This window comes from Oryx dammah, unplaced genomic scaffold, assembly GCF_014754425.2.
Source record: "Oryx dammah isolate SB20612 unplaced genomic scaffold, SCBI_Odam_1.1 HiC_scaffold_18, whole genome shotgun sequence".
In the NCBI taxonomy this organism is placed as follows: Eukaryota; Metazoa; Chordata; class Mammalia; order Artiodactyla; family Bovidae; genus Oryx; species Oryx dammah.
In genome coordinates this window covers 38,213,779-38,227,568 of record NW_024070202.1, presented here as the reverse complement: position 1 = coordinate 38,227,568, position 13,790 = coordinate 38,213,779, and the positions used below count along the sequence as shown (strand labels likewise).

Here is a 13,790-nt window from a genome sequence, read left to right as displayed (position 1 = left end):
ACAACATGCTAACTCTTGTTATATTAATGGCCTCAAGCCTTGCTAAATTCTGGAATATCTACTATTGTCCCCCAGACACTAGTTTATTCATTCTAGATAAAAATATTGAGAATCAAGCTCCATTTCACCACTCACTTTTAGAGATACGTCTACAGCCAAAGCTCAACATTCAGAAAACTAAGATCATGGCATCTGGTCCCATCACTTCATGGGAAATAGATGGGGAAACAGTGGCTGACTTTATTTTTTGGGCTCCAAAATCATTGCAGATGGTGATTGCAGCAATGAAATTAAAAGACGTTTACTCCTTGGAAGGAAAGTTATGACCAACCTAGACAGCATGTTAAAAAGCAAAGACATTACTTTGCCAACAAAGGTCCGTCTAGTCAAGGCTATGGTTTTTCCAGTGGTCATGTATGGATGTGAGAATTGGACTGTGAAGAAAGCTGAGTGCTGAAGAATTGATGCTTTTGAACTGTGGTGTTGGAGAAGACTCTTGAGAGTCCTTTGGACTGCAAGGAGATCCAACCAGTCCATTCTGAAAGAGATCAACCCTGGGATTTCTTTGGAAGGAATGATGCTGAAGCTGAAACTCCAGTACTTTGGCCACCTCATGCGAAGAGCTGACTCATTTGAAAAGACCCTGATGCTTGGAAAGATTGAGGGCAGGAGGAGAAGGGGACGACAGTGGATGAGATGGCTGGATGGCATCACCGACTCGATGGACATGGGTTTGGGTGAACTCCGGGAGTTGGTGATGGACAGGGAGGCCTGGCGTGCTGCGGTTCATGGGGTCGCAAAGAGTAGGACATGACTGAGCAACTAAACTGAAGTACAGCCAAATATCTTTTTTCTCCCTCTGGCTTTATTCTCTTTCTTATTGCATATATAAGGGCAATAATCTCCAACATTGATTGCCTTGTTAGAATCACTCTGGGATCTGTGTTCCAGCTGTGGGGGGTGGTGCAAACAGTATGCGTCCACATCTCCCTTCCCTTTATCCCTTATGAGAGTCTTATTTAACAGTCCTGGAGTGAGGCTTGAGCATCAGAATTTTAAAAATGACATGAGTAAATCTAATGTGTTGTCAAGATTGAGAACTGACTAGTTTATGTCTCCAAAGACTTCAGATTTCAGCCACTGTGAACTGAATTCAATTTAAGAAATGAAGCAGCACTGTTCTCATTTTTAACCACCCTATTTGAATGTACAAAAATATGAACACGATGTGACAATTTTGTCATTCAGCATAAAGTGCAAAGAATTCTGGGAAATGAATAGGCAATGATTCAAAGACACACAAACGTTCATAAACTGTGGACAGAAAGCATATATTTTTATGTATATGTTTTAGATAAATCTGTCTAGTGAAGTTTATATATCCAAGTACTCAGAAAGTTCCACTTTAACTTATTCCAATTTTACTCTAGAGAATTGTCCCACACGTACCTAAAGAATTGTTCAGGAACGTTCATTGCAATATTGTTTTTAATAATATGTGAATAAGATAGGAAATACAGGCATTATAATACATTCATTCAATGAAATTTAAGAAGTAGTTAAATTGAATGAAAATACCTTATATATCAAGATGGATAAATATTTTAAAAAATCTTTAGCAAATAATTTTCAGAAGAAAACCTAGAGTAGGTTATCAAGATGTAAATTGAAATCACATGAAATAATACTGTAAATTATTTACATCTACTTGTATATATTTATGACAAACATGTTAATATCATAAGATAGCATGGGATTTATAGATGTTACACTCTAGTTAGTGGTTATCTCAGATAAACAGGGGAATGGTTTCAGAGGGCTTTAGGGGTAGCTATAATATACCTTTTATTAAAAAAAAGGAAACTGAAGCCAATATAGAAAAATATCAAGATTTGATAAAATTGGATATCAAGAACATAAAACTTGTGACAGCATTTTCTATAATATTCAGTAAGTTTAAAATATTTTATAACAAAAATCAAAAATTATTTTAGCAAATTACATCCTTTTATATTTTATGATTTTGCTTTTTATATTAAGGGTGATATAAGAAGAATTAGTTGGGAAAAATTTAGATGTTTAATTTACTAGATAACATAAGTTCGACTCTCCGGTTTGTATCCTTTGACTTGAGGTTAATGAAGGTAAACACATCTTACTCCTGATCTTGCCTCTACCAGCCCAGGGGGACTTGTGTAAATGCAAATGAAATCATTTGCAATCTTTTCACACTTGAATTTCCTGATGTGCAGAGAAGGCCACAAAGGCCACACAAAGTTTTGCCTTAATTTACCCTTGTCTTATGGCTACCATATACTGACTATATTGGGCAAAATGCCAATGGACTATGTTCTGACTTTAAACAATTGGAAACTCCACATTTCTCAGCACCATATCAAAATCTGTGGATTTATAAGTTGAAGATGGTCAGGTAAGCAGAATTCTTGAATGTGAGCCGAAATCCAGGTGGAGAAAAAAGTGGAGCTCATTTTTCTTCCCCACCTTGTCTAATAAACACACTACGGTCTCTAATGTGAAGGCTGAAATAATATTTTTTTAGGATAAGTAAGTCATATCTAATAATCAGAGACTTTTTTTAATAAGTGAAAATAAAAAGCCAATTAATCAAGATGGGACATGGTGCTTATCAAAAAAGCTAAACCTTTGTTTCCTTGAAGTTTTGACTAATTTCTTTTTTCTTTGATTTTTATTGTTATGGTCACTTTTTCATAAGTAAGTATGATTTTAAGGTTGACAGGAAAGATATTTAAAATTCAGTTATTTTCTCCTAAACCAGCAGAATAAAACAGTTCTCTGAGTTTCTCTTTAATTAAAAAATATTGAGAAAGAAGAATGGAATATAATGGCTTATTTATATTTAACCCTCGTAGAATTATATAAAATATTGAAGGTCTTCATTTATTTGCTTTTTCTTGATTGGAAAAATACATACATAATTTTTTATTGAAATATTATAATGAGTCATATATATACATATACATACATAAATATATACATATACATACATAAATATATACACACATACACACCCACACATATAGTGAAGTGAAAGTCGCTCAGTCATGTCCGACTCTTTACCCCATGGACTATACAGTCCGTGAAATTCTCCAGACCAGAATACTGGAGTGGGTACCCTTTCCCTTCTCCAGGGGATCTTCTCAACCCAGGGACTGAACCCAGGTCTCTCACATTGCAGGTGGATTCTTTACCAGCTGAGCCACAGGGAAGACCAAGAATACTGGAGTAGATAGCTTATCCCTTCTCCAGCAGATCTTTCTGACCTAGGAATTAAACTGGCATCTCCTGCATTGCAAGCGGATTCTTTACCCGCCAAGTTTTCTTCAAAATTATTCCTCTGAGGATACTGCCTTTAATTTAGAAAGAAGCACAGAACATATCCCATTTTATAAGCTCTGTTTCTCTGTGTGAAAGAATGCATATATGACTTGTCATTTGACTGTGCTCCCTGAGGTCTGAGACTATGGCTGTGTTCTCAATTCCAACCCCAGCAAAAAGTCTGGAGTAGTTTCTGCTAAAAAAAATGTTTATTGAATGGATCCTTAAAACATGTTTGTACTTTTTTTTTTTGTGTACTTCTTTTTTCTTAAAAATCTACTGAAATAAAATAAGTTTTGGCCTTCAAATTGTAAATATATACAACATGTATACCCGTTTCACATTTGTTCCAGAGGAAATAGTTTGAGATGCTAACAAGGGTGTTTAGCGAAAGTCCAGCCAGGAACTGGAATTCCAGGTACCAGAATAGTGAAAATAAGCTTCAATTATAGCAAAATCTCATTAGTGGGAAAAAAAAATTCTGCACTTTGTCTAGCAGTGTAATGCAAGAAAAGCAGAATGAAATCCTTCAGATATGCTCATTTTCATTTCTTAATTATCTAAGGACAAGTATTGAGTTAATGGACTCTTTAGGCTATTGTCTTTCTTTTACCTCATCTTGGCTGATATCTGGGCTATCAGAGCTTATGAACATCTTGATCAAAGGATGGGAAGAGGAAATGAAAGGAGACAAGAAAACCAGACCAGTGAAATTCTTTTAGTTAACAGGACATTAATTATTTTTTTTAATCATTAAGGATGTATTATACTTATTACTGAAGAAAAGTTGCTTTTCTATATAGTGTTGTTAAATAATTTTGTATAATTCAGTAGCCAAAGCATTCTATATCTCTTTTCTGTTACAGAGTTAAGTGACCACTGACAACATGGAATTTATTATACATCTCTATAAATAATAACAACTGCCATTTAGTGAGAGCTTATTATGTGCCTGACATTATGCTTATCATTTTTGGTACATTCTTCATGTGTTTCACAAAAATCCTGGGAGGGGGCTATTAAGATTCCTAGGTAGAAGAGGACATAGTTTTAGAGAAACCTCACAGCTTCTAAGTGGTAGGGCTGAATTTCAAACTCAAGCCTTTAAGGACTTTACTCATAGGCCTCTTCAGTCTAACTTACAATGTCAATACTTTATCAGTATAATTCCTTCTCACACTGCCAATTCTAGAAGACATGATGAAAATCTTCAATATGAAAGATATGACTAAGTGACTTCTAGATCTCCTATACTGTAATCCAGCACATCTCAGATTATTTTGACTATTATTTACATTTACAAAAAACATGTTCTCTTCTAAATTAAATATAGACAAGCACTGTCATTCCGATAATTTCCCCCTGGTTTCTCCTGATAAAAGAGAGAAAGCTTCTGAATAAAGCGACTGATAATGTCTGTTCTGAAATGACATGATCCCTTTGAAACAAAACTCACTTTGCTAATCAGTCTGAGAGGTCTGGATGATGCCTGAGAAGAGAAAGCCAGTCATAACAAGTGACCTTTCTCAGTTTCAAATTTTCTGGTAGCCATAATTATGTGGCTGCAAGGAAACAGCTTCTGGGCACCAGAAAGGTTGTATTGGCTAATACTATTTGAAATATTTAAATATTTAAGCTCTTACAAGTCAGAAATTGCCTGCTTTGCTCAACAGTTTGTCAGGTTTAGTAAAGATATTGAATTTTATTATCAAAGACAAAAATCTTGTACCATTAATATTCTGGGTGGGATTAAAATTCCCATCACTGTGTTGCTACAGATGGTATAAAAGTCACCTCCCCAACTAAATAACACATTCGATTTATATGCAATGAGGTGTGCAAAAAAATGCTTTTGGCTATATATTAAGAAAAACCCTTAACTGACAATATACTGATTTAACACCCTCTAGCTCACAGAGTCGGACACGACTGAAGTGACTTAGCAGCAGCAGCAGCAGCAGCAGAAAATAGACAAAGGAGGTTGTTCTCGTGCTGGAACAGGCAGATTATGGCATCCTAAATTGCACAGCAATAATTTTGTGGTACAGAAGGTCAAAAGACATGGAAGTGTTTCAACGTCAGGTCTAACCGAGAGTAAAAGATGAGACAGCTCTCATGTTTAGGATGGGATATATGCGTAGTACTGGTCATCCAGAAGGCCAATTACTTTCTTCTGAAAAATGATTCTATATTTTCTTAATTTGTCATAGAAGACTCAGAAGGACCTAAGCCATGATTATTACATGAAAGCTAAATGAATTTTAGCAGACAAACTATAAACAAAACTTTAGTTATGTCTAATTACAGAGTGATATTTCTTTATCCTACTTTTCTATGTTTTTACTATTTTCGACTTTTCTATCCTCTTCTGCATGTATCTGCTAAACATATTCAGTAACGTTGTGATCAGAACAGCCTGCTATTAGCCTAATTCAATTGATACCAACATGCAGAAAAATAAAAATTATAGCCCACGTTGAAATGCAGGTAAATGTACATGAAAGGCCAAAAAAAAAAAAACTCTAGACATTTCAGCAAAGTGTGACACTGGAAGAGAACCAACTCTACCTTGCATTCTGGACAACCATGACTTGTCTGCATTGATTCCAAGATGGAGAATGAAGGATACAGCAGGAAAGCAGGAAAGACAGGAAGAAAAAAGTCAGGAACAGAAGGAAGGAAGAAAATGTGAGAATAAAAACTAAAGGAGCTGCACCATAATACACAAACAACATGAGGTAGAAAATAATCTTTGAACTAAGGTGAAAATAATGCTTCCCAAGTATCATACATCCCAAGGTCTTGGTTTCTATAGTAATTAGGAGTAATTTAAAGAAAAGGCTAGGAATTGAATAGGAATGGCATACTAGCATGAGTTTTGGTCAAATCCCATCTAGAAGGCATATTTTGTTTTACAAATTGCATGGGGATAGCTTTAGGTGGGAACATCACTCTTCATTTCATTATAGTTCCCACTCTTCTTTCTGTTACCCACTCGGGAATGGACTGCCATATTCATGCCACCTGTCTGATCTTTCCGGTTATTCAAGTTTGCAACAGGATTGCAATAGGATTTAAACATATCTTGTAACAAATAAAGATAACCGCTCTCTTGTAGTATAATAAGTGACACTCTAGAGTATTAAAGAAGATAGAAAATTAAAAGAGAGTGTTTATTTTCACTCATTAGCAAATGCTGATTAGAGATATATCCTTGGCAGTGATTTCCTCTTATACTGTCATTAAATAACACTAATGGTCAAACGACCCAAATAAAAGGCAGAATGCAGTTATCAGTTTGTTGTTATATTCATGCCAAAAAAATAAAGTACTTGAGGAGGAGGGATAAATTAGAGTTTGAGATTAGCAGTTACAGACTACTGCATATAAAACAGATAAACAGCAAATTCTACTGTATAGCACAGAAACTATATTCAGTATCTTGAATTGAATCAGTTTGCTGCATACCGGAAACGAATGCAACATTGTAAATCAACTATATTTCAAAAGAGTAGAAACATTGCAGTTATACTACTGCATAAAGATATAAACTAACATAGAAACTCCTCTTTCTTGTTCTATAGGGCTAGCTGGATGTCTATGAATTAAAACTAGAGTACCAATACCAGCAATTCTAAGTTTCTAAATAAAATCATTGGGTAGGATGAAATTAAAGGCTGTATACCGAATTAGATATATCACTTGGCAATTTTCAAATTATTTTCTGAATATTATCTAATTTGATTTTTTCGAGCAACTGAAAATTATGGCTCTCTCTGCCATGGCTCTTTCAATAGCAACAAGGAAAGCGAATCTCTAACAATTGATGATTTGACAGCTGTGACAACTGGTAAGCAGCATTCAAATGCAGTGTGTAACTCTAATTTATATCCTGTCCAAACAAACCAACTACAGTTATAGAACATACTTTGTATGATTTCAGTGTTTATAAATTTGTTGAGCTTTGTTTTATGGCCCACAACATAGTTTATGTTGGTTAGTGGTCCATGTGCACCTGAAAAGTATATATATACACACACACACACACACACACACACACACACACACATATTCTGCTGTTGATGGGCAGAATATTTTATATATATCAACTAGGTCGTCAAACTGACTAGGAAAATATTAGGAGGCAATTGGGGGAAATAAGAGATTTAAAAATTAAACATTATTATGGCTATGTGTGGTATTGTAATTACTTTTAAAGTTTTTTTTTTTTGGAAGTATATACTATTTGCATAAAAAAGTTACAATAGTTGAGATCTATTTTAAAATAATCTGCATGGAGGGAGTGTACAAGGGTAAAAATGAAACATGATTGGCTAGAAAGTGGTAATTGTTGAAGCTGAGGAATGGGTGCATGATGGATCATTATACTATTCTTTCTACTTATACTTCCAATGACTGAAAATTTCCCAGTAAAAAGTTATATCAAAATGTTGCTCTTCAAATTAAATGAAAACACAGCAAAAAGGAAACCAGAATCTTCAATAACCATCCCCTAATTTTTTTAACTATACCTCCAATTGTTGATTACTTATGGTTCCGTCATACTAATTTGGCTAGTGTAAATTCTTCATAAAAGGTAATGATCTGTTGGGTCCAAATTACTGGTTTGAAGCCATCCCTGAATTATGACTTATATATAAGACTACAGCAATTTGCATTTATTATGTGAAAATTAAACATCTCTAAAGAGTACTTGCTTTATATAAAGTTTATATTTTACACAAGAGATTTAAAGAGATCTTTTTCATTTATCTACATAAGTTGACATTTCAAATATTATTTTTTAATTTTGTAATTTTAGAACAGTGATTTGAAAATATGCATGTAAATAATGATGCATCAAGTCATTTAATGAGCATTTAATGTATTGAATAATACACGTCCTATAAAATAAAAGAGTAACTGATGAGTCCTTGAACGTTGGTTTCACAAGTACATTTTGAAAGGTTAACTAACTCTTTAAATCTGCCACAAACAATTCCTGAAATGATTTCATAGTCTACCTGATTGGTCATAGCACAAGAGGTTTCCAGAACTGAAATACTAATACATTCTTATCCAGGCAGCTTTTGTTATAATCATGAATCTCCAAAACCCATTAAGGCTTAATTATAAATTTTCAATTCCACATTGCTTACTAATTGGAAATAAATAAGTATGACATGTATTATAGATAAAACTAAGCAAAAGATATTAAGCTCTTTAGAGATCAGAAGACATTATCACTATTTTTAAAAAAAATCATACGGCAATACTTATGATACTTCGAAGAAATCACTTCTTTACTTACCCTCGCCCTGGAAGAAGGTACACTTTAACAAAGGGGTCTGAATAACCGTTGTTGTCTCGAGGGACTAGGTTTCTTGCTTGGAGAATATGTATTATGAGATTTCCAAGATCATAGTTGATTTGAAGCTTAAAGGAACAGCAAATATTCCATGAACGTTATTTTGTTTTTAAAAAGGCATATAATACATTATCGTTCAATATTTTGCCAGTATTTAAAAAAAAATTCTCATAAGAAGCATTAACTGTCACTTTCATTGTATTTGAAACTGAACAGACCAGTTAATGTCTAATTTAATTGGGAGCTCCCAGGCACACATTAATTACTAGTAAATGTGCTGTTCATTCTTTCCACTGTGAAAGTTCTGGCCTGTCTAAAATTCATTTAGAAGGAAAATAACACAGTGAATGCTAGTTACATTTTTAAACAAAATTTCTACTGTTAGCAAAATCAGAAATGTTAATGTTCATAAATACAATTGCCAGAATTTTGAAAATAAATTAACTAATTGATAAATTTATTAGAAAATATCTTTTGCATTTCATCAAATAGTTAACAGTGTATAGAATCATTATTTAAACACAAATACGTTAGTACTGAATTGTCAGGATATTTAAGAATGTGCAATTTGATCTCTTTCTATAGTACAATAGCTGAAAACCTGTAGCTTTTCTTTTTGTGCCTGCTTTCTTAACAGAGTGAGGTTAAGATAATAAAATACAACTGTTCTTTAATCTCAGAAACTGAAGAGAAAAGAAGAGGCATTGTCTCATAGATGTCTAATGGCTGTTGTAAAGTTGTCATTGAATAGTAAAAGACTTACATCCAAACTAAATTTTAAGAAGCCAGCATGATTCAAAATAATTGAATTAACCAATTTTTCTCCTTCAAAAATGAAAAATTCCTTTGGCATCTTTTAGAATAGGACAATTCTGTTTGATGCTGTTTCAAATTATCAAATAACAGAAAGGAAAGTGAAGGTGTTAGTTGCTCAGTCGTTTCTGACTCTTTGTGAGGTCATGGATTGTGCAGACCCTATGGACTATAGTTGGCCAGGCTCCTCTGTCCATGGGATTTCCCAAAAAAGAATACTGGAGAGGGTAGCCATTCCCTTCTCCAAGGGATCTAGCTGAACCAGGGCTCAAACCCAGGCCTCCTGCATTGCAGACTGATTCTTTACTGCCTGGGCCACTCAGGGAGCACTAACAGAAAGGAAGAAATCTATACTCTGAAAAGGAAAAACCATAAATAAAAAATGAGTGTACTTTTTATAATCATGCAAAACAGATATGCTATATTTATGTTGAAAATGGAATAACTTAGATGAGTCAGCCTTCATTTAAAATTTAATATTAAAATGATTTACTGATTTCAGCCTAATTTTGATCTGATTATGTTTTATGGCAGAAAAGGAATCTTTGTTCACTCTTCTCAGTACAGAAAGCTCCAGAGTCTCACTGACCACCGTGAAAGCAATATGAAACATGACACAAAGGGCCATGAAGGAAGAAGAGAAGTAAGAAGTCTAGGACTGCAGTAACTGTGTTTTAATGGAGTACTAAAATACAGGATTATTCTGCAATTAATTTCACTGATGTTTAGAACAGCTTCCAAATTTTTAAGGACAAAATTTCCCCCTTTTTTTCCTTTCTCTGCTAGCCTAAAAGTCCACTTTCAACTGGTAAGGCAGCAAAATCATTTCTTATGGAAATAGAAATTTGCAGGATACCCTAAGAGAGTGCTTTCCAAAGTGTACTCTGTAAATTTGGTGCCTTAGAGAACACTTAGAGTTGCTCAGATGTTACATGTGAGAGAAAATGAGATGTCCCCAGTAACCCTTAACCAGACCTATTCCATTCTGGCAATTCACTGTTTGGGTGTTTACACAAGGTTTCATCTGGAATAAGGCTTTGCTAAAAAGACAGAAGATAAAATATAAAAAAAATGAAATCACTGTCACAAGAAAGTATCTCCCCTTGCCACCCCCCACACTCCCCCCCCCAAAAAAAAAGAAAAAGGAAAACAAAGCAAAGCAAATATACTGGGAGTTGAAAATATTAGAGCAAATTTTTACTGTAAAATTAAAAATGACCACTGAAGTGAAAAGGAAATAAGAACAAAACAAATGAATTTACAAAACAGAAATAGACTCACAGACAGACAACTTACAGTTGTTGGTGGGGGATGGGCAGGGAAGGATGAAGGAGAAGGGATAGTTAGGGAATTTGTGATGGATATGCACACACCGCTATATTTAAAATGGATAACCAACAAGGATACACTGAGCAGCACATGGAACTCTGCTCAATGTCAAGTGGCAGCCTGGATGGGAGGGGAGTTAGCGGGAGAATGGATATATATTTATGTATGTATACATATATATATGGCTGAGTGCCTGTGCTGTTCACCTGAAACTATCACAATATTGTTTGTTAATCAGCTATACCCTAATTCAAAATAAAAAGGTTTTAGAAAATAAACCTTTTAGTAAAAAACAAATTGTAACAAGCCAAAAAGAAACACAGCACATGTTGGCCCTTGAGCAAAAAGTTAAAAAAATGAGACAAAGAAAGAGATACTATGGATCAGAATATCTAGCATTTTCTTTGCTGCATGTGAAATGAAAAGAGATCACCTTTGGCTTTCTAGAAGTGAGAAATAGCAGTGAGCCAGCAAGATCGAGGACACATTGGTCATTTCAGTTCCATCCTGCTGGGTCCTTATTAAGGTGCCCATGTTCTGTGCTTTCTTCTTCATTTCCACTCTCACTCTCCACTCTGCTTCAATCAGGGTATGCCCAGATGACAACTGATTTCTTTGTCTTTGTGTCCTCCTCTTTATAATACTTCCTAGAGGCTGTGGCTCTATGAATTTCTATGACATATTTGTTTCATTTAGCCTCTCCCTCACTCTAAAATATTTCCTGATCACTCTATTATGTTGTGGCTAACATCCTTCGGCTTCTGTTCAAGGTTCTTTTAATTTAGTCTTAACTTATCTCTACAGGAACATTTTCCTGCAGCAGAGCAGATCTGCTCCTTTCATTACCCTCTGGCAGCAGAATCGTTCCTTGTACCATTTCTTCTTCCAGGAAAACACTTCTCCTTTTTCTATGCTTATCCTCAAATTACTTCAAATCTGTTACCCTTTGTGAAAGTGTACTGTAGATGCAACTAAGACTCACTGTTCTTTTCCCTTATCGAAAATGTACTATCTTCAAATAGCTATTATTTTCTACTTTGTTAATTCTTTTCACATGACATTTCTTACCTACACTAAATTACTTTTTGGTATCATCTAAAGTATCATTTTTCTAACTTTTCTGAATCTGCCCATTTATGATGCAATATATATACACAGAAACATGCACACAGAACTAAAAAAAAAAAAAACCAAAATGATTTAAACTATTTTCTTCTATCTTCCTGGGCAAAATCCTATCAATTAATTTGATAAATTACAGATTGGTTATGACCTCCAGTATGAGAAACACTGCTCTAGAAGAACTGTTCAGCAATTATTTAGCAATTGTTGACTAGAGGAAGAAAAGAGGACAGCATTAGACTCATAAAACTCTCAATGTTGCTGCTGCTGCTAAGTTGCTTCAGTCGTGTCTGACTCTGTGTGACCCCATAGACGGCAGCCCACCGGGCTCCCCCGTCCCTGGGATTCTCCAGGCAAGAACACAGGAGTAGGTTGCCATTTCCTTCTCCAATGCATGAAAGTGAAAAGTGAAAGTGAAGTTGCTCAGTCGTGTCCGACTTGACCCCATGGACTGCAGCCTACCAGGCTCCGCCGTCCGTGGGGTTTTACAGGCAAGAGTTGTCTCAATGAGAAACCTTCAAATTTCCAGAAGAATCTGTCATGTTTGAAACACATTCAACAAATATAAAGTAAATGAGACTTAATACATTGATACTGTTAAGGTATTAGGTAGATTTCAAAGTACAGATTTCCAGAGGTATAATTAGATTTAATAAAATATATATTGTATTAAAAAACTTATACCTATGTATGTCATAAAACAGAAAAAGTTAAGGTTCTAATAGTGCTTACAATCTCAATAGACCAATGGGAAAAAGAGCCACAAAGATGGTATAATAATAATCTTTTAAAAGCATTCATACCTGAATTTCCCCCGTAATTGGATGAGAGACAACCTTTGCTGCATCAGTAGGCTGCAATGTTAAGACATAGATTAGATTAATGGATAAACCCTTCACAGGATTTACCATTTAAGCTTCCCTCTGAGTTAAGTTCTGTTTGGTCAGAGCACACTGCCTGGAAAGCACATTTTGTCCATTTGGTTGCTTCAGATTATGGTGTCTACTTATACTTCTCAATACATGTTTAATTTTATAGATACATAAATCTCTTTTTCATTGTGTGAAGCCTGTTTTGAAGCTATAATTTTATACCTGAAGTAATGTATGTTCAATTACTTAAGAAATGGAACAATTTTGGTTGAAAGTATTCAATTTAAGAATTAATGGATTTTAAATGTCTATAAGAAAATGAAAAAGATATTGTTTTTACTTGACTGCCTAGGAGGCCAAAAGTTATAAAAGTCCACCTTATATTCCTTTGCTGGGTTCTCAGTCCAGTCCTACTCTCTTCTAGAATGGGACACCCAGGTAAACACTTTTTAGCATTTCATACCCCTTTAATTAAAAGTCCATAACATTCAATCTAAGTTCACATTTCCTTAATAATTTTCTTATGTCAGTAAAGCCTTAAAAACCATTCAGAATGTGATCTGATAAAGTGATTCATTCTGCTGATTAAATGACCGATTCCCGAGCTGTTACATTTCAGTAGAATGTACAAATTTGTACAAAAAAAGGAATGATGTCCCTGACTCTAGATCTATAACAGAATTTCAGGCAATGTGGCATCACTGTAGGGAGACATTTACTAAAATGGAGGCAAGCTTACTACCCGACAGAAAAGGCCCTGTATCCCTATATACACATCATATTGGCCTTATAACAATAATTAACTGGAAAAGGAAAATTCATAATATTTAGGTATATTTCTGCTATTTTTAAAAATTAACTTATGCTAGAAATGAGAGCAATCAAAGAAGACAGCTATCTTCCAGGTCTTGTTTTGTGCAATATTAAAA

The 13,790-nt window shown here is 34.6% G+C and overlaps 1 protein-coding gene across 1 annotated transcript in view; it reads right to left on the bottom strand.

Moving 5' to 3' along the window:
• The window catches only part of PCLO (piccolo presynaptic cytomatrix protein), a 381,893-nt gene that overhangs the window by 64,068 nt on the left and 304,035 nt on the right, over nucleotides 1–13,790 (bottom strand). The window contains 3 exon segments of the mRNA XM_040260713.1: nucleotides 5,926–5,952; nucleotides 8,669–8,793; nucleotides 12,793–12,843. Coding sequence (XP_040116647.1) covers nucleotides 5,926–5,952; nucleotides 8,669–8,793; nucleotides 12,793–12,843 — 203 coding nt within the window.